This window comes from Vitis riparia, chromosome 1, assembly GCF_004353265.1.
Source record: "Vitis riparia cultivar Riparia Gloire de Montpellier isolate 1030 chromosome 1, EGFV_Vit.rip_1.0, whole genome shotgun sequence".
NCBI classification, from domain to species: Eukaryota; Viridiplantae; Streptophyta; class Magnoliopsida; order Vitales; family Vitaceae; genus Vitis; species Vitis riparia.
Genome location: NC_048431.1, coordinates 22,630,859 through 22,652,953, shown reverse-complemented (window position 1 = coordinate 22,652,953; position 22,095 = coordinate 22,630,859). Strand labels below are relative to the sequence as shown.

The following is a 22,095-nucleotide window of genomic DNA, read 5'->3' as shown; positions in this document are numbered from 1 at the left end:
GTTTTCAACTCAATATTCAAATATAAAATATTTGAATGAGAGATCGAGAATGATGTAATACTTTAGATTTTTTTTTTCTCTAAAAAATCATTTTTAAATAATATGTGATCTCCTAATGATCTCTAACCTTCAAGGGGTTACAATAAGGTATTTATATGAATAAATCTTGAAGATGTTCGGTTTTAGAAGACTTCTAACTTAGATTTGTATGAAAGAATCTTGGTTGGAAATTCATGATCGCTTGAGCCCCTTTTGATGGCTTGAGTGCTTCAAGCGCTCAAGCAGTGTGGGGCGGTTAAACAATCAACACTTGAGCGTTGCTTCTTGCTTAAACATTTCTTGTTTTTTAAAACTTTATAAAAATTAATTTTAAATTTAAAACAATTACCAAACCTCTCTATATCTTAAGTGACTCTAACTTGCCACAAATCAAAATTTTTTATATGTACATGTGACTTCCTAATTGGATGAATAACAATATGTGATCTTTAATGAAGAATAAGTTACTATTTAAAAAAAATTTATGATTAAATATTAAAAGGAACAAAATTACCAACATACAAATAAAACTTAATGTCCTAATAGATAAGATAATTTTTTTAATTTATTGTATTTACATTTAAATTTAAATTTCCCAACTTAATGAGGCCTTTTAAGCTTTGGAAGTAAAAAATTCAGTTGTTGATCATTTAGTTTCAATTTTCTGTTACTAAAAATAGATAGCCTCAAAAAATAAATAAATTTCTTCCCTTATTTAAATTTAGAAATATTAAATTAAATTTTAATAAGTAATGGGTAGAAGTGCAGCCAACCAAACACGTATATTAGGAAACAATTTCAAAATCTTGCTTCTTAAAAGATAGAAAACAAAATGATCAAATGAGGACAAGGTAGATTTGACAACTTTAGGACATATTTGTTTCAATTTTCTTGCTTTTCAGTTTTTTATAATAAAAAATTTAAAAATAATTTTGAGTATTGTTTTCAATATAAAAAAAACAAAAATAAAAATAAAAATGGAAGAATTGAGGTATAAAAAAAATGTTTATTCTGATTTTTTTTTTATATATATAATGCATTTTTTTTTCACTTTTTCTATTTTTGGTTTTAAGGAATAGAAAATAAAATTTAAATTATTAAAGGTATTTATTTTTTATAAAAATAAATTATGATTAAAAATTATTTATATTTTCTTATTTAAAGATAGTAAAAGCAAGTGTGTATACAAAAGTCAGCCTTTTATTTTATTAAATAGTCATTCGAGTAGTAAAATTAAAATATATCATTTTCGATTGGTAGTGGACATTACGGTAAATTCACTTAAGGAACCCAATGGCAATTCCGTAATAAATACACAGCATACGAAGGATTATCAGCTTCTTAAGGTTAGGTCACATGATTGCCCGACCCGGAAAATCGTCAGGTGGATATCAGACTCCAAAATCACTTCGTCTCTCGACACGTGTCCCCCTCTCTCCTCCTTTACATTCATTACAACATCGGTTTCTTTAAGGTTTCTCCTTTCCTTCACTCCCCTGCTCTCCCCTCTTCCCTGGTCCCTCCTTCCCCCTCACTTTCTCACCGTTTGATCCACCGCCTCCTGATCCAACGCCACCCGGTGGCTCATGCCCAAACAGATCATACGCCTTAGAACCACACAACGCCCTCCCTGTAATCATCTTTTTTACATTGTCCATCGAGTGAAACAAGCGTTAGGGCAAAAGAATTAAAAAACAAGAATTATTATTATTATTTTTAAAAAAATTAATTTTATTTGTTTCTGAAGTCTTTTTCTGAGGATGGGAGAGTGTACATAAATAGAGATACGGGGAAGAGAGTATTTGAGTTGAGTTGAGTTGAGGGGTGAGGAAAAATCTGTTTTGCATTTTGTGTTTGTTGTTGTTTGGTCGGAGAGAAAGCTAGAGGCTTTTCCTTTTGTTCTTTTCTTCATTTTTCCTGAGAAAATGGGGAGAGGTAGGGTTGAGTTGAAGAGGATTGAGAACAAGATCAACAGGCAAGTGACCTTCGCTAAGAGAAGAAATGGCCTTCTCAAGAAGGCGTACGAACTTTCGGTGCTCTGCGACGCCGAGGTTGCTCTCATCATCTTCTCCAATAGAGGAAAACTCTACGAGTTCTGCAGTAGCTCGAGGTAATAACACAGGAAAAGAAAAAGGAGAAAACCTAAATTTGATACAAACTTGCTTTTCATAACACAAAACACAAAGCAAGAGAAAAGGAAATTGTTCTCTTTTCTTGTTTTGATTCTACTTTTCATCTTCTTTTTTTTTTTTTTTTGTTTTTGTTTTGGATCTGGAACGCTTTGTGAGATGTTTGTTTGAGGTTTGTGTGTATTTTTTTTCTTTTCCTTTTTATTTTGCTTGCTTGTTGGTCTTTGTTTGTTGTTGAGCTTTTCCGTTTTGGTGAATGTCTCAGCGTTTTTAGGTGTTTGTGGTTTTCCTTTGATTTTGCGTTGGACAGATCTGCAACTGCAAGCCATAAAAAGAAGATTGCTTTAATATGAAGTGTAAATTGTGCTTCGTTTTTTTGTTCAAAGGCTTGGAGGTTTTCCTTTTTGTTTTTCTTTCCAATTTGATGATATTTGTGTGTATTCAGAGAGCGATTCGTGAGGTTTTTCAACTTTGTTCATGTTTTGGACCAATTTTTTTTTTGGTTTTGTTTTGAGTTTAAAATGATCTGATCTGATGCTTTAAGGTCGACGACACCAATTCAGGGTTTTGTTTTCAGTGAAAGAAGCTCATTCAATCGTACCTAGGCTTCGTTAGAAAAGGAAATGCTTGGAAAAGGTTTTCTTTTCAAGTCTTTTGTTTTGTTTTCTCATTTTTCCATGAGAATCAAGTGGAAGTTTTATGGATCTCCAAATTGGATCTTTCTCTTTCTTTTCCTCTTTTCTTCTCATCTAAATTATACAAAGAAAAAAAAGTACTGATTTTTCAAAGCTTCCTCGACTTGAGTTTCTCTCCAGCCTAGCCTATTTGCAATTTCTAATGTCTAGGGTTTTTTTTTTCCTAAACCTTCTCGTTTCTCCTGTTTTGCTTTGTAATATTCTGATCCAAGCTAGCTCAGATCAGTTTCTGTTCATAAGCGAAATTCAGTTAAAACTTTTTTTCTTTAAAAAAAATTATTGTAGAAGAAAAACTGCTGTTCAAGCACCCTGTCTGATGGAAAGACCTCTGCACAGCAGCTTCTGAGTTCAGGATCTTCTGTATTAGCAATTTCTTCTGAGTCTAGGGTTTTTCTCGGTTTATCTCAAAATTTTCTCTTTTCCTTCCAAGCGAATTTAATATCAAATGGTTTTCAGGTTCTTTTCTGTGAAAACACAAGAAAAACAGTTCATACTCTTCATCAATTGAATTGACGCAGACATTTCTGCAAATGAGTTCAGGGTTTCTTTTCTTCAATCAATCCTCTTCTCTCTCTTAGATCTGAATCCTCAAGCATCTTCAGTAGGTTTTGAAGATACTCCTGGTTCTTCAAGTGATTTGCGTGAACTACCTAATATCCAAAGGGTCTGCATGTCCTCTCTTCACCCAATCAATCTCTAATATTATATTCATTTTCATTAAAGGCTGAGCGAAATGTTGCTTTTCAAAAGTTTTAGTTACCACGTAGGAGGGAGTACTTGGATGCTTCCGGTTTTCTAGGAGGATCTGAAGCGTACAAATGCTAATGGATGAAAAGAATGTATGTATCCACATAGGACCATGGGTTGTTGTGCTCTAAAGTTTTTTTAAGGAATAAGGAGATTTACTGAGCTTGTTTGTTTCATGGCTAGCCATTAGCAGAAAAGTATTCATTTCCTATCTTCCTCCCCACAAAAAAGCCACTGCTATAAGAAATTGAGAGGCTATACATGGTAATGAACAATTAATCTAGCTGAAAATTTTAATTATTATGTAGTTACAATAAGAACCAATTATAGCACGCAGATTATATGGAAAATCTAGCTATAGCCAACATTTTTTTTTTCTTTTCATGGGAATCAGGTGTTTCCCTTCTTTTCCTTAATGCAAGCCAATTTAATTTATTTATATATTTATTTTTTTCTGTCTTTTGCATACTCAATAGAACACTTGCATTCTAATAAATTTTCTCTTAAATCCTTAAAATTTTAGAATATTATACATAGAAATCACAAAATCAACTCCTATTTTTATAAGAAAATCTTAAGGCAAATTTTGTTTTTAGTAGGAAAATTCTATACAAAATAAAGACAAACTATTGCCTAATTCGTGAATTAGGTTTGACAAAACGATAAAAAATAAAGAATATTGACACAAACTCTAAGTCTTGGTGCTATGACCTGCATGTTTGTTTATTTTTCTTATTTGGTGTAAAACAAACAATTACCATTCTGTGGAGTTCTTTGTCTTTCACTTGAACTTGAGTGAAAATCATGAATAACCCAACCATTCTTCAGAATGTAGTACAAAAGGTCATAATATGAGTGCATCATGACCTTATGAATGTATGAGGTCATAATGCTTAATGATTTAAAATGATTTTAGATTAAATTATTAAGTCATTAACTTGATTTGTCAAAGTTATTTTTAATTTTAATTTGTAGTATTAAGTTACTTTAACTAACATACTAAATATGATTGATAACTTAAATTATGTCATTAAGTCATATCATGAGAAATATTTGGTAAAACTTAAATACTTATTAAATTATTTAAGTTGATTTTAAGTTAAATTGTTTGTAATTTGTTGACTTAAAATTTAATATTTGATAAAGTTAATTTCAAATTTATTCTAAATCATCTATATTTATCATCATTAATTTTAACTATTATTAAGTAATAAATCTATATGTTCAACATACATATTTAAAATATTGTGGATGTATAAAATAACCCCAATATATTTACCATAAAAAAATGAGTTTTGGATATGAAGTCATGGTTGTAGTATATATTCTTATTACATGTGGATAAATTAAACAAAAAAAATTAAGATTATGAACAAATTAATTATTTTAACTTAATATTTAAAGTTATTTTTAACTTTAAATTGTGATATTAAAAATAATGAATAATTTAAATTAAGTTATTAAATTATATCAAGTTATTGAGTTGATTTGCTAAATATCCTCTTAAGTCATTAAATTGATTTACTAAATACTATATTAAAAGACATTTAGTAAAACTTAATATTAAATGTTCAATGACTTAAGTGATTTTAAGTTAAATTGTATTTAGGTTATTAAATCATACGAAATAGGTACTTGGTAAAGCTTAATATTTATTACTCAATGACTTAAGTTTGACTATAAGTTGATGGGTTCATAAATTGTTAATTTAAAACTTCTTAATTTTTTTTTTTCACTTTTAAGTATTAAAGTTGTTTGGTAAAGTTAACTCAAGTTGTATCTTAAATCATCAAATGAACATATTTATCCTTGTCAATTTTAAATAATATTTATATTTTTACTAATATTAAGTAATAAATTAATTTGCTAAACATTCATATTTAAAATATTTTACAAACATAAGATAACTAAACAAACATTTACTATAAAAGTGAGTTGTGAATACATTGTCATAATTATAAAATATATTTTCATTTAATATGGGTAAATAAGGTAAAATAGTTTAAATTTTAAGAATAAGTTAATTATTTTGAGTTCATATTTAAAGTTATTTTTTTACTTTAAGTTGTGATATAAAATTATTTTATTAAATATGTTTAATTTATTTAATAACTTAAATTAAGTGATTATATCATATTAAATCATTAAATTGATTTACCAAACATCCACTAAATTATTAAATTGAATTATTAAAGTTATTTTTAACTTTAAGTTATAATTAAGCTGCTTTTATGTAATTAAGTAAGTTGATTTATTAAAGACCCAACAATGGTTCAGTCCTCTTTTTAGTATTCTTGGTTGCAGCATTGTTTGTGAAAAGGGCTGTGGAGAGTGTCCTTTGAAATAGTTAATGTCAAAGGACATTCAATAAAGATCGCAAGCAATTCACTAAATGCCAGAAAGTTCCAATGATTCACTTGGGTATAATCTAACATGCACTCTGAGTGTGAGAACTTTTCCAAAGCATCCACTTCCCATGAACATGCAAGCTTCACGTAGAACTGTCTAGTGACTAGTCTTCCTGGGTATTTTTTTTTGATAAGCTAGTCTTCCTAGGAATTATTATTATTATTATTAGTATTAATGACTTGTCAGGTGTTAAGCTGCCTTTGACTAAAAGACTAATATTTAGGGAGTTCTTGGTAAACTTAATAATTGAAGATGATTTTCTCTAAATTCATTCCCTTCCTTTAAATGCACTGATTCTTGGCGTTTTTGGTGGGGTTCATTACGTTTAATCTGTCTTTTGTGTTAAATGTCTAGCATGCTCAAAACCCTTGAGAGGTATCAGAAGTGCAATTATGGAGCACCGGAGACAAATGTATCCACAAGGGAGGCCCTGGTAATTGCCCTCTCTTTTATTGATTTATCTGTTTGTTTGTTTGTTTGTTTTGCTTATTGATTTCTCCATTTATCTGTTTGTTTGTTTCTTTTGCATATACTCTCTCTTTTACACCATTCTTTGTTTTAGCGAGCCAAAATTTTTTATTGTGATGTTTGATGTCTACGGTAAAATGAATTGACTTGAAATATGTTACCAAATAAAACACCTGAAAAATATAGAAGAATTCTCAGGTTTTTCCGGCCTAGAAACAAGAAATTCAAAAGAGGTAAACTTTTCCCTTGAAACTCGGAGACAGATGGATGGAAGAAGTTTTAAGAAGCAATACATCTTAAACACTGGGCAGAAAAATAAGGATTTGCAATCTAAAGTATTTAAGATAAAATTAGGGCTTTTTTTAAGGAGAGCCTAAAAAAATCAGAGGAAGAAAAGTTTTAAATTGTGCTGCATTTATATTTTATATAGAGAATATCATATAACAATCAAATCAACCTATGAAATCTAGCTATTTTTCTTAATTAGGATTAATTTTAAGTTGTATTTTAATTTTCAATTAAAAACTTAAAATATAGCTTAATTAAATTAGAAACCTTATCATAGATCAACTTGATCTTAACTTAAATAACTTAACTTTTTTTCTAAGAAAAAAACTTGTCAAAATATCAAATTAAATCTTGCCAAATCCACAACTTACCCTTTCTATACCTCTGTGAAATATCAATATCATTCATAAGTAAATGAAATCCAATGTTTGGTGAGCTTTCTTGAGTCTCTCATACCTAAACCTCTTGCTTGGCGGTCACGAATAGTTTTAGGAAAAGGACAAGGACCAAATGAACCTTGTATCTAAATATAGCAGCATTATGGTTTAGGTATAAAAAAAAAAGGCCCAAAATCCACAACTAAAGAGGGGCAGATGTTGCATACGGCTATTGCCACAAACATAGCTGTTGATTTGGACCCCATGCATAACTGTCGATTTGAAAACTTATTATGTATCATTTTTCTATTTTCCGTATCATGTCAAGTTGCTTTAGATAAAATATGCAAACATATTTATATAGGTTGGAAGTATGAAACATAAAGTAATATTCTTTTATAGGCAAATAAATAATATATTTATCATATGAAACAATCCCAAACAAGACTATTCATTAAAGTATAAATGGTGTAGACAAAGATGCTAAAATGTCATACCTAGTTATGGTAAAACGGAAAGAATAATTTCAACCCATTACTTATAGCTCAACCAATTTATAAAATTTAACATAGATAAAGGATAATCTTATTTTCACCTATTCCCAAGAATATAAATGATTGTTTGATTTATTTTTTTTTTAGTATTTTTGAATACTTTCCTATTTCTCTCTTTTTGTATGGTACAATAGTTATAAGAGAGTAGTTCTCCAAATTTTCTTATCTTTTTACTAATGAAGGATTTGTGTCAACTCAATAATGTTTTCTTTACTCACGGTTGCATAACCTACTTTATTTTAAACAAAGCATAAACTAGTTGCCACAAGATGATTGTTTTCAAATAGTGAAGGAGAATATGGTCAATTATCTATCCTTCTTCTTTACACATATAATATCTATTTCATATTTTCTATCTCTTTCCTTCGAGTTGATTTAGTGTCAAAATCCTTCCCCCATGCAATTTCTTAATAAAATAGCTAACTATTGATGAGACCCAAGGATTTTATGTAAGAGGAAAAAGCTCCATTCTTCTATTGAACAAAAAGGAGTAAAAAGATTTAGCTGAAAAAAATACTACCCTTTATATTTAGCCAAACCATTTTATTCTCAAAATCTTTGTTAATATTTGTGCTAGCAATTTTCTAGTAAGAGCTTCCATCTATGTAGCTCCTAATCAAGTAGTTGTATAAAAAACAAGAGGGTTTCTGTATACCGCTATCTACTTATATTCCCACACCCCAACTATTGGTAGTGGCTATGGAATACAAGAGAAAAGCCTCTTCAACGGTTAAATCATCACAAGACTTCCAAAATTTCACTCTTCTTGCATTCCCTACAACATAAAAATAATAATAATAAAAAAAAATCCTAAAAAAAGCCTAATCCATTATGTGTCAGCATTAAAGTTTCAATATTTCATGTTCACTATCATTCCTTCCCCGTTGATTTTAAAATCCAAAAATAAAAATCCATAGTTTACTTGACACCATCATTTTCATTGCCAATATTCAAATGAAAATTATCCAATATTCATTATAAAAAAAAGTTACTTATTAGCCTTTAACATTAAAAATGTAACTTTTCATATACAATTATTTTACTTCTTTTCCTTTTATAATAATTTTATAATCTATTTTTATATTTTAAATAATTAATATAATAATTATTCTAAGATTTTTTTTAATTTTATTTTTCTTGAAAATTATGAAAAATAGTTAAAAGACATATGTCGTCATTTTATTATATCACGTATTATATCGTGTCATGTATCATATCATATGTGTATAGTAAGATACACTTAAAATAAGATACAAATTATGATACATATTAATTTTTATATATAAAAAAAGTATTGTATGGTTGTATCATATTGTGTATTATAAAATTTTAATATCTCGATTCTAATGCCCCATCTCTACCTCCTCCTTCCATTAGACTCCTTACGTACACTTCTACACTTTATGGCCTAGCTCAATCAACGCCTATGCATTCTATTGTCAAAAGCCTTTTCCAAAACTGATGATAAAGTGTATACCAAATCAAAATAAAGCTACAACAAGGGATGATGGTCATCCTAAGTCTTAGTTTCCTACGTACACCAAAATTCCAATCAAAATTTATTGTTTAGTTAATGCTAATAAATCATGATTGCAATTCATTATAATGGAAATATTAAGCTAACCTAACTTTTTTAGCCATCGTTTCTCCAAAACACTCACCTTTGTAGACGACTTGTTGCACCATGGATGCCCATGAATGCCCATGAATGCTTTTAACTTTTGATATTTGCTTTTGATCATCAAAGATGGATAAAAAATTGATTTCTACAAAGGAAAAAAAAATTATGCTCCACCAAAATGGAGCTTACAATTTGTCTAAGAACAAAAAGGAATTTTTACATTCAAACATAAAAATCCTATGTTCCTAAACATGGAGCTTACAACCCAATTCATGCAAAAAAACATATCCAAACATTCAATCACAATTATGAACATCATATTCATAAAAAATAACATTCATATGCATTTATTCACCCCTTTGGGTCATGTGATAATAAATATACCCTGCTAAACCAAGTTAGCACATCATAGAATGAATCTAATATGCAAAAACCTAACCTAGGGTTCTAGTTCTAGTTGTTAGAAATCCTCGAATTGTTTCATTCCCAAGGCCTAGGTCATTAGGGTACATGAAATCCTATCCTAGGTTTCCCTAAATCTAAGCACAACGGAAAGCTTGACATTTTAAAAACCAAAAACATACCATAGATTTAGAGAAAAGTGTCATACTAATTATCCAAATGTTCTTGGATCAATTCTTATTGGTGAAAAAGATCTCATAAACTTGTAATCATCCATTTGATAACTTCTTTGAAGGTTGGAGGTTAGAGTTCTCTCTCTAGATTGTAGGAAAGAGAGTGTCAAAACTTGAAATCCTAACTTCTAAAAAGGACACTTATAGGCTTTTTACTAGGCTTGAATCACTTAATTTAATCCAAAATGATTACTAATTGATTAATTAACCCAATAGGGCTTCCATTAATCAATTAGCTTAGTCCAAAGATACCTCTCATTTAACCCTATGTGATCCTGCTTAATTATCAAAACGTTTTTATGCATATAAGTGAACTAAAAACTCATCTAACTCTCATAAATCATATTATAAAGGAATATGAGTTCAAACAAGGACCATTGAGACCCATAGGATAACATCGTCTCCCTCATAATCTAATTTTAAAGTTAACTCAATATCCCACTTAAAAGAGTCAATTATACTTCAGTGTTTCATGTACATTACATTAACAATTCATAATCACATATCCTTAAGATCAATCAAAGGATATACTAGTTTAAAAGTTCATGAGATATCATAGTGTTTCTATTAAAAATATTTGTTGCTACTAGTTTCCATCAATAGTGACTCAATTCATAGTAAATATATAATCACTTTAGGATTTCACTTGTAAGTCACAATTATTGTTAATTTCTACACAAACTCAACATTCTCTCAAAGTTGAGAGACTACATAGTGCAGTAACTTGGCGAAATCATGACTACTCGATAACCTTATGTCATAACTCACCATAGGTTTTATCTAATATGTAACTATATATATTAGTGCACCCACCATGAGAACCTCATCCTAATGGTTAAGACCAGTCATCTCTCCAATTAGGAGGTGATGTACTACAACCTCAAATGGATTGCTTAAGCCTACAAACCAACTATGAACAAATCATCTACTAGTAAGGAACTCATGACTTTGATCTTTCGTGCAATTCTTAATGCACCAAAGTTATGTAAAATGCAAAAAATGTTAGGCTATAATGTTTATAAAGTGTAATGCATGAAATAAAGATAGATAAAAGTGAATCTAAAATATTATGAAATTAATAATGAATTTCAAATCTATTATATCATGTCATGTTTTTAAGGGCTTTATCCTAATATAAAGGAACTAGAAACATGATTCTACAATAAAGTGGACTCATAAGAAGTTATAGAAGATGAAATTGATCGTGGCTTTCATGAAGGCAAAAGTGTGAAGTCATCAAATACATAGGATTCATTCTTAACTCTCCTTGCCATGAAAATTTCCTTGGAAGCTTCATCTTTGACATAATAAAAATTAGGAAAAAAGTTAAAATACACAACATTATCTTTGACAAATTTAGAGACTCTCAACAAATTTTTGGTGGTAGAAGAAATGTGAAGAAGATGATTTAAATAGAAGGAACACAAAATCATGCATGCTCATAAATCAAAGCATATAATGCAAGGTTGTTTGATTTATAGTGCAAGGTTCTTTAGTAAAAACATCGAAAAACAATGTTAACATAATTTATGCGTTGTGATCAGCCAAATGATTTGCTTATTTTTATTTAGGTTGGTAAATTAATAATTTCAACCTGGAAGTAATCGACAATCATAAATTTTTATATACACTTAACACTATGTTATGCACCACAATTGGAGACACCATGCGCCATGATTTAGGAATTGACAATCACTACTATCCAATATGTTAGTGACACCACGCACCACAATTTATGGACCATGATTATTTGTTATCCAACACAATAGTTAGGTTACACTTTGCAATACAATTTTAGTGTATTGCTTATGTACGATGCCAATGAATATCATAATGTAGCCATTACATTATGAATATAAAGGGTGTGTTTGGTATTTACGAATATTAATGGGAAAAAATAGAAACAAAGATAAATCTTAATACCACATGCAAGAGAGGGATCAAAATCTTATTAAGAGTATGAATTGGTTTCCATATTAAAAAATTTATTATTCTTATTTCTATTCTAAAAAACAATCCAAATTAACACTTTAATAAATAGAACTAGAATTGATTTCTTATTCCTATTTTCTATTTCAACATTATAGACAAGAACATTCCTTGAATAAAAAGAAGCAAATATTAGAGTTTTACCAGTCTAATTTTGTTAAACTAAGTGAAAACAAGTAAAAATTAATCTAAATTAAGACAACTTTTTTTCCATGCAAACTTTTTCTTTTCTTACATATTAAAGTAGAACAATCATAGTTTTAAGAAGTGAACCTGCATGAATTGAATATATAAGACATAACATCCTGAGTTGCAACTAGCTTTTTGGGATTGCCAATGGTGGGGTTTGAGAAGGTAATCAATTCCCTTCTAAGGAAAATGGAGGCAAGAAAAGGTGATCAAGTTGAGGTTGCAGGGGAAAGAAGAAATCGTTTCTGGCGGAAGGAGATTTGAAAAGGAGAGAGAGATTTGAAAACTAGAATGCTTGGTCAAGTACAATTGTTCACCTCCCTCAAGGAGGGGCAGTGAGGTCTAAGCTCTTCTTTTTGAGGTCACTTTCTTCGATTCCAACTTGGTAGGTTTTAGGGGTTTTCTTATGGTGCAGGTTGTGCTTTTAGCACTGATCCTTCCCACCAGGAGAGTCCAACTGTTTTTGAATGTTGTGTTTTGGTTGGTTTCAAGGTGGTTGGTATTTCCCTCCTCTCTAGTTATAGCTTTTGGGCGTTTTTTTTTTAATATATTCTCTCATTTACCTATTAAAAAAACATCCAGATTTGCAACAGAAAAATAGATATATTCTATAATTTTATGTTACAAAAAGAAAAAAGAAAAAAACAGAAACGTCTCATTGTCAACTGATATGTACACCAAAAAGCTTTACACCCTTCTTCAGATTATTTTGAGATATTGGTACCTCATCCTCAGATGAGGTACCGTTGTTTAGATTTTGTGCCAAATCTAATTTCAATGCATGATCGACCCCTTCAACCATACTTCCATTGCCTTCACTATTACCATCCATTCTCTTTACATCAATGACACAAAATGGCTGCCCATCGTGAGGCATTTTAGGTGTTTCACACATATAAAAAGTTATAATATCCTTTGCCTTCAACTCCTTTTCTTTCACAAATCTATTCCAGCCCCTTGTGAAGACGAAACTCTGACTACTACTCCAGTAACAATACCGAAACTTCCACAGGCGCATCCACCTGTCGTAAAAATTTAACCTTGTGTTGTCCACAGCACTTCCATCTGCATTCCCTTCCCCATTGTCCGATACCTTTGGAAAATACTTAACTGCATACTTTTTTGGTATAACTAGTCTGTTAAGCTTACCGACATCGCTTGGAGTTAGTTCCTTCTGGAATAGTTGTCTCCACATCATGCCTCCACCGCCCTGGGAAACCTTGGCATTGTGATCCACTCCTTTTTCCTCTCGTTTTCGATCCAAAAAGCTCGAAAAATTGGAGGAATATGATCCATCCTTAATCATATTTAGGACTGCTTCTGTTGTGTAATGGTTTTGGAAGTCTGGTTCTTGAACCGTAAGATTTGTCCACGGAAAGTTTCTTTGAGACTCTCCATTTCGAAGCTTAATGGCGGCACTGTCATACGCCATTGCTGCCTCCTCCTCCGATTTAAATGTCCCAAGCCAAATCCTCTGATGATTTGCATATATCTGTGCACCCCAGTTACCGTTTTGCTGCTGCACAACTCCTTTGAACTTTGAAGAAGAAGAAGAAGAAGAAACGTTGTTCTCATATCTTGTACGCTTCTTTGCATGTTGTGTGTAACAATAGCTATTTGCATCTGAAACTTCCCCATGGATCATGTGTCTCTTTGAAGTTGGCATCCTATTTAACTTTTAAATCTGAAGAAAAAAAAAAAGTAAAAAACGTAATGATTACAAAAGCCAAATCACAGATCAACAAATAGCACACCCATGACGTAGATTTAATGTAGTCTCACCAGAGGATTTGACTCGGTCTTGGGGATTGAGGATTGGAGCTTGGGGCTCGGGTGCCCTTTTAGGAGACGTATAGAGGGGATTATAAAGGAAGCCAAGAACAGATACTGTATTTTAGGAGAAAACTGTGAAATCAGATCTGGCAATCAGAGATTTTCCGTTGCTAAAAAGGTAAAAATTTTCTATTTGTAACAAGGAGAGTCCTACAAACTAAACAAAATTTGTGTAAAAACCAAATTGCAGTGTCCAAGGTTTTAATTTAAGAAAAACGTTAGCACCTAAAAACACACTGCCTTTTTGTTTGCTATTATTGGATTAACAGCTTATTTACTGTTGGATTTTTGGTATTATCTTCCTGTTATTTACTTTTATTATTTACTTCCGTAATTATTGCAAGATTCCCTTGAATCCTATCACAAAAACGTTCTTTATCCAAATAAAATTTAATATTGTTTTCTATATTTGATATTTCTTCCCAAGTGTACGATTTCAATTGTTTCCGTGTCATAGTATTTAATTTGCTAAATTACCATACTGAAATTAAATGAATTGAAATATTTTCGGCACAAAATTGTTTGTGATATGTCTGTATGGTAAATTCTATATAGGTTTCATCTCTTACGATGTTTGCCATTTTCCATACTATTTAATTATTTTCACATGCCACGTCACTGTCAGATAATATTCCCATCCTAGTAAATTCAAAATCCTCTTGTTCGATCTATTATACCATTATTATAAATTACGTAAAATAAAAATTTTAATTAGAGTTTTACTTCACCAGGAGTCTCCATTTAGAGACATAAATAAGCATGGTTTTCTTTTGATTCTTTAGTTTTGTTTTGTGAAAATTATCTTTAAAATATAATTTCAAAAGCAAAATATCAATTCATAGAGCAAAAATAGTTACTTATGTTTTTCACTTATTCCAAACAAACTTTTACCATATAGATGGAAAATTTTATAGTTGGTTTTACGATAGTATATAAGATTTAACTAATTAATTCTATTATGAATTTTTGAAATTTTTAATAGAAATTTAATCCTTAACAACACTTCTTCAAAACATATTTGGTTCCGAAAAATATAAGAGGAAAAAAAGATGTGGAAAAGTAGAAGAAAATATAAATTAGATCTAAAATCAATAAATTATTTTATATGTTATTTTAAATCCATTTAACTTATTTTTCATTTTTTTAAAGTAAAGATTAAATAATTTTAAAATATATAAATTTCTATATAATTTTAATAATATTTGATTTTTTTTTTCGTATTTTCTAAATTGAAATCAAACATGAAAAAATTATTTTTTTTAACAATTTTTTTTTCTTAGTATTTTCCATAACCAAACATGACCTAGGTGTTTTATCATGGATGATGTGTTAATATAAAATAAGTTTGAGATATACTAAGTGTTTATGATGAATGATATATTGATAAAAAGAAGTTTGAGAAGATTGAACATTACTAAGAGAAATTTTTGTTTCATCATCTAATAAAAAGATTAAATTAGATGAGAGTGGAAGTATAAAGAATTTTAGACTTCTTTTATCTCCCAAATTTGCAACATCATAAAAAACTAGATTTTAACTCCTATGTTCATAATATCTAGTCATTACTTATCAAAAAATGACATTAAAATAATGTTTAATAGCTTTATAATAACAATAATAATAACTATTTTATAACTACCTCTACCATTTCATTAAACCGTCAAATATAAATCTCAACTTTTTCCTCTATCATGCCATTTTAGAATTCTTTGCTTAAATTTTTGTTTAATGCATGGAAGTTAAGTTATTAAATTTTAGAATACTAATTTTCAATATTTTAACTTGGATAATTTATTTATTTAATTTTGTACATGCAATTCTTATAATTAATTTCCGTTATTTACAAATTCTGTGACTCTTCACTTCTTAAAAAGGATTATATTTAATCCAGATATTGTCATCCTAATTTTAATACTTTACATATAAATCTGTTATTATAAGAATTTCATGTACCCATCGTTTTACATCGATATAACGGAAGTTTTTGTATTTTTAATTTGTTTTATTATCCTAATTTTTTTTTTATTTTTTAATTGATATATTTTCACATTATCATGTTTTGTGTAATTATAATTTGAATTTTTTTTTTCTAGTAAATAGATTTTATAGACACTATTCTATTAAGATGGGATTCGAAATAAATATATATATATTTTTTTCTTATGTAGGAATTAAGTAGTCAGCAGGAATATTTGAAACTTAAAGCACGTTATGAAGCCCTACAACGATCCCAGAGGTAACCCAGCTCCATTCCATATCTTAACTGTACTCATTGAAAAACTTATTCAAATGATACGAAGCGCTCCACAATAATTAGGACGTCTAACCATTGGACTGTGATTGCATTTAGGAATCTTCTTGGGGAGGATCTTGGCCCTTTGAGCACGAAGGAACTTGAGTCACTGGAAAGGCAGCTTGATGTATCACTGAAGCAGATCAGGTCAACGCGAGTATGTTTCTCTCCTGAGTTTGATGTTAGATCTTAAATTTGATTGCATGATTGTCATGATTATTATTATTCTGGGTTTTTAAAGAGAAATTAGATGTTGGTTTAGAGATGATGATATATCACTGCTCTATAATTCGTTTACACTTCCCCTTTTATTTCTATTGCGTGTGAGAGGTTACTGTTTTGTTTCCATCCTAGTCCCCCAGTGAACTAGAATTATAGGGCTGGGTTTCCCACGCACGTGAATAAGCCACGAAACTACTGTGTTTGTAGGGTTTGGTTAAATTCAGAGTGAAGTGATTTTGTTAAAATAAGACACTGGGTTGTAGGGTTCCTTGGGGTACTGTTTTTTTACAGAGTCCGACCAAAAGTATAAGGGATATTGGAGCCTAATGGGGCAAAATAGGGGGTGAGAGGATTGGAGGGAGTTTCTGGGTGATCATGGGAGAGTGGATATATATCCCCAGCAACAATCTCTTGCCCCTACTTATTCTAACCAAAACAGTGCTCAAACTCTAACCATTTAATCAAAACATTCAATGTCAATCCCATTTAAAGGGAAAGAAGACCAACTCCACCATTAAGATGTGTCAAGTCCAAGACCTACTCCACTATTAATATGTGTTAACTCAAGTAGACATATCAACTAGACCGAGAGTGACAATTCAGAGATGATGTGTCTCCACCACACCAACTCTACCATTAAGAAGTGTTAAGTCCATTAACGACTCCTTCACCATTAAGATGTGTTAAGTCCACTAACGACTCCTTCACCATTAAGATGCGTTAACACAAGTAGACATATCAACAACCAGACCAAGAGTCACAATTCAGAGATGTGTGTCATAACTTCAGCTACATACAATATCAACTTCACCAAGTGTTGAAGGTTAGGGGATCTCTTGGCATCCACCATAGGGATAACCCGGATTATACTTGGAAATAAGCATTTATATTGCTAGAAGGGTATTAGACATATAAATATTCGGCATTTATATTTCTCGCATTAGTATTAATGTGCATACCTCTTCCACATAGAATTATGGCCCTATGTTAGAGAGTAATTTAAAGACCATAATTCCATGAGGGTTAGAAATCTCTGGAGACATGGAGAGAACTTATTTTACCAGAAGTCAATTGTAATAGGAACGAGAATGAGAATGCAATTTTAATTTCTAACATTCCTGCCTTTCGTCTGCACATGTCAATGGTTGATTTCCTGGTTTCCAAAACCTTGGAATATGAAGGGGAGCTGAAGTAAGACCCTATATATATGGACTTAGACAAAATCAGAATGTAATTTTTAACATTGCTGCATTTAGGTTGGAAATATCAATTTAATTTCTCTTGTTATTTTATTAACTTACAAATCATAGTCATACAAGGTTATAAAAGGGATTGAAGAACTCGTATTAAAGTCATGTTTAATTCACAAGATCTAGGACTAGGAATGAGAGTGTGATTCTGATTTTTAACTTCTAGTTCTGATTGGATAATAGAATTAGAATGTACCTAAAATTGTTTTCTTTGATTTGAAAGCAAAGAAAATTTCTAATTATTTGCTAAAATTTGTATTTCCTTATAATATTTGGATAGTGAATCATATTAGATTGACAGTTGTTTTTTAAATGCCCTTTATTTTTTGTTGTTATGCTTTTCCACCTTTGTAAACATTCCTATCAAAATGAGTGATGGTGTTCTAAGTGAAATTGTAAGATTTCAATCAAATGTGTTGGAATTAATAGAACTAAAATACTAGCATGGTCCAATTAACAACCTATCTTAAGAATTATTTATCTATTTTTTTATTTAACATTATTTTCTTATTTAAAAATATTTTTTATACGAATATTTTCGACCTTAAAACTTTTTTTTTTTTTTACATATTTTTTCTCTCTCAAAATAAAAGTAGTTGATGATTGAAAAATTTAACTTGACAAAGATTAATTTCTTAAACAAAATACATAAATATCAAATTTGTTATCCATTATTTAAAAAAAAAAAAAACAAACAAACTAATCAAACTTTAATTCAAACGAATTTTTAATTTTACAAAGCAAAATACTAGTCCACCCCGAGGGCCTTTGGACTGTTGAGGCCCAAAGTTGAGTTTGGACTTGATTATGTGGACTGGCCCTTTCATTCAGTGTTTATAGCATAAATACCAATAATTTTTATTTATAAATTATTTGTCAAAAATTAAAATAGGAATTAATGTAAGCGTGTGCTTGGGATTTTAAATTTTGAAAGAAATTTTTGCTTTTTATTTTCAGACAAAATATTTAAAGATATAAATTATTAAAATTACGAATAGTTTTAAAATAGGGGAGGGGGGTTGAGTTTGAGCTAAGACACATTCAACTAGTACTAGTAGTAATGCACTCAACAAAATTCTCCTTTTGCAGACACAGTACATGCTGGATCAACTCACCGATCTTCAGAGAAAGGTACAATTGCCTGTTCCAATTAAGCTTCTTTAACACAATTTCTTCTCCCATTTCACCATCTGTTTGCATTTTTTTATATTCCAGGAACACATGCTCAATGAAGCAAACAAGACCCTGAAGCAAAGGGTATGCAACACGAGCTCAACTGAAATGAATTTTATAGAGATGTCAACCAATGATGTGATAATTCAATTCCTTTAATGCTCTGCAGTTGTTGGAAGGAACACAAGTAAACCAGCTCCAGTGGAATCCAAATGCACAAGACGTGGGCTACGGTCGGCAACAAGCTCAGCCTCAGGGCGATGGCTTCTTCCATCCCTTAGAGTGTGAGCCCACGTTACAAATCGGGTACATTGTTCTCTCCATCTCCTTCTCCTTCTCCTTCGTCTCTTTCCCAAACAGACAACTGAAGTTACTTGAAATGCAGATACCAGCCCGATCCAATAACGGTTGCAGCAGCAGGCCCCAGTGTGAATAACTACATGCCGGGATGGTTGCCATGACCATAATAAGAGGAGGAAGGCCAACCCTCACGGTATGCATGCATTCCTTTGACAAATGGGTATAATTTCTGTGTTGTAAGTTACATGACAGAAACTGAAGAACATGTGTAATATTATGGGTATCCACGTTTCCCCTAATACACCATAAAAACAGATTCTATTATTATAACTCTCCATCCTTAGGGAGAACTGTAAGTAATGTTTGTTGTGTGCTCCAAGCATTCTGCTTCTTTCTTTAATTCCCGCTTTTCTCCAGTTTGAAAATAATTGTTGTTTGCATCTTGCCTATACATTCATTTCGTCTCCACATACTCTTCTTTCTCTTTTAATACAAGGTTGTATAGATTAGAAAATAGGCCATTGAAAATTATCATTCATCATTCTTTCTCAATACTAGGTCTTCAAACCTCTTGCTTTTCTGCTAGAAGCTAAAAACCAATTTTTGCGGATGGAAGAATTAGACAAAATCTTGCTGTCATTCCAAAATAATTTTGGGAAGCTACTGTTTATCCTAATCAAACCAGAAATTGGTTAAGCACTGGTGTTTAGCTAGGCCATCAATCTTATGCTTCATTTGGGATAATTTTTTTTTTTAATAAGCATAAGTTTTTTGAACAAAATCCACTAAAACATATATAAGAGGAGTTCTTGATAATAGCCTATTTGATAGTATTTTTAGGAAACACTTTTAACATTTTTAATATTTAAAATTTTTTATCATTCAAGTGTTAAAAATACTAGAAACGCTTTCTAGAATCACTCCTAAACGCGCTCCAAATTTAAAAAGAATTTTTGACTTCTCTTAAGTATGTTCAAATTGGACCTTGATTTCTTAGTATAATTTCTTATTTTGCAATTTTGACCTCGATCTAACTTCACTTTATTCAAACAAGGTTAAGTTTGAGTTATTTAGGTTAAATATGAGTTAAATTTGGATTAAGTAAGACAAAGTGAAATTAAATAATAAATAAAACAACATTCAAGCTAACAAGAAAAAAATGTTAATCTTTTTAGAAAAAATGAAATTATACCATAATATAATGAAATTTGGCATTTTCATTTATACCTATTTGGAAAACATATAAAAATATAATTACATATATTAATAAACTACCAATAATAAAAATATTAACTTTGGGAGGAGAAACTTAACTTAAACTCGATCTAAGCATTAAAAAAATGATGACTCAAATCCATCAAAATGTATTTCTATTTGGATTGAATGAAGTCAACCCATCGACCGGTAACAAATTCAAATTGAAGATATATTGTTAATCCCTTTTCTCTTATCTAATAATTAAGGCTACTGAATTTCAATTTTATTTAAAATAAAAATTATTTTTTCATTACAATATTTATTAGTAAAATAAATACGAATAACTAACACATATATTAATATAATATTTATTATTATATTAATTTTTTAACCAAAATTCTTTTTTGCAAAAATATATAATATAAAAAATAAATAAATTTATAATCCATAATGCAACTTAAGATTATTATATAATATAATAAATGATGAGATCAGTCAGAACAATTATCTCTATCTAATGATGGTTGTACGGGGCGATCAGCTCCCCGGATCCATGGAGAGTCCTAGCGGCCATGGAACAATTATCACATCTCTATGTTATCCCATGTTATATTTTTAGTTAAACAATAAACACATAATATTTTATTGGTGTTAACCATATAAGTGGAGTCTTGAGTCTTGGTCTACGCATAATGACTTTTCCTCCTCAATTGACTGTTCTACATAGACCATAATGACTTTTCCTCCTTGCTTGACTGTTCTCCATAGACCATAATGACTTTTCCTCCTCGCTTGACTCTCCTCCATGATCTAGAAATCAACGTCAAAATTTTGATCATTTGATCAATTATTAAGTGTTTCCTTCCGATAGCACTTTTTTTTTTCATGTGCTCTTAATGAAAGGAGGCACCGACGGCTCAGGAAGAATCTTATCCATTAATGAATGGACTCTGGTTGCTCGTCTCTTGGAATCTTTTTAACTTTTTACAGCACATGGCTATGAATGCTGAATTTTCAGCCACTTATTTATCTGGGTTATTTTTATTTTATTTTATTTTGAATTCTGTTTTTATCTGGTCCACGAAAATCAATGCCGATTCTTCTGTTCAAGATTTAAATGCCTTGCGTGATTTGAAATTTTCCACCTCCAATTCACTACCATTTCACCTATTAAGATATTAGGAATGCTTTTCTTATATCATTTTTTTCTTATATCATTTAGTATTTAGATATTAGGAAAGTTGAGATATTATGAATATTGAGATATTAGGAAAGTTGAGATATTAGGATATTAGTTGTTATTTTCTTATATAATTCTTTTATTATATCATTATTTCTCATTTTTAGAATGGTGATTACCCTCTATATATACTCTGTACATGAACGAATGAAATGATGAATGAAAAAAATTATAATTTATCAATTTGAAGATGGTATCAGAGCCATGGAACTAAAATCCTGGATATTTTGTCGCTATGATAGTCCGACAACGATCAACCATCCTAAGACAAACCCTAATATTGATAAGTCAACCTTTAAATGCACTCACTGCAATAAGAGTGATTCCACTAGTTTGGATATCCCACAATTTCAAAGCAACGACTCTTGGTATGACTAGGAAAACAATGAGGAACCGAGGATTTGAACCATGGACCTTTAGATCATGTTTAGGCTATCAACACTTTGT

General features: G+C 30.3%; 2 protein-coding genes across 2 annotated transcripts; one reads left to right on the top strand and one right to left on the bottom strand.

The window, feature by feature from the left end:
* The first annotated feature begins 1,836 nt into the window (after window positions 1-1,836).
* Window positions 1,837-19,660, top strand: LOC117909923 (agamous-like MADS-box protein MADS4). Its single transcript, XM_034824000.1, has 8 exons — window positions 1,837-2,149; window positions 6,374-6,452; window positions 16,142-16,209; window positions 16,324-16,423; window positions 18,828-18,869; window positions 18,954-18,995; window positions 19,081-19,217; window positions 19,297-19,660. Exons 1-8 carry the CDS (start codon window positions 1,965-1,967, stop codon window positions 19,370-19,372), a joined length of 729 nt encoding a protein of 242 aa, XP_034679891.1. The 5' UTR covers window positions 1,837-1,964; the 3' UTR covers window positions 19,373-19,660.
* On the bottom strand, window positions 12,802-13,806 carry LOC117914280 (AP2/ERF and B3 domain-containing transcription factor At1g51120-like). Its single transcript, XM_034829537.1, has one exon. It carries the CDS (start codon window positions 13,804-13,806, stop codon window positions 12,802-12,804), a length of 1,005 nt encoding a protein of 334 aa, XP_034685428.1.
* Window positions 19,661-22,095: the final 2,435 nt, after the last annotated feature.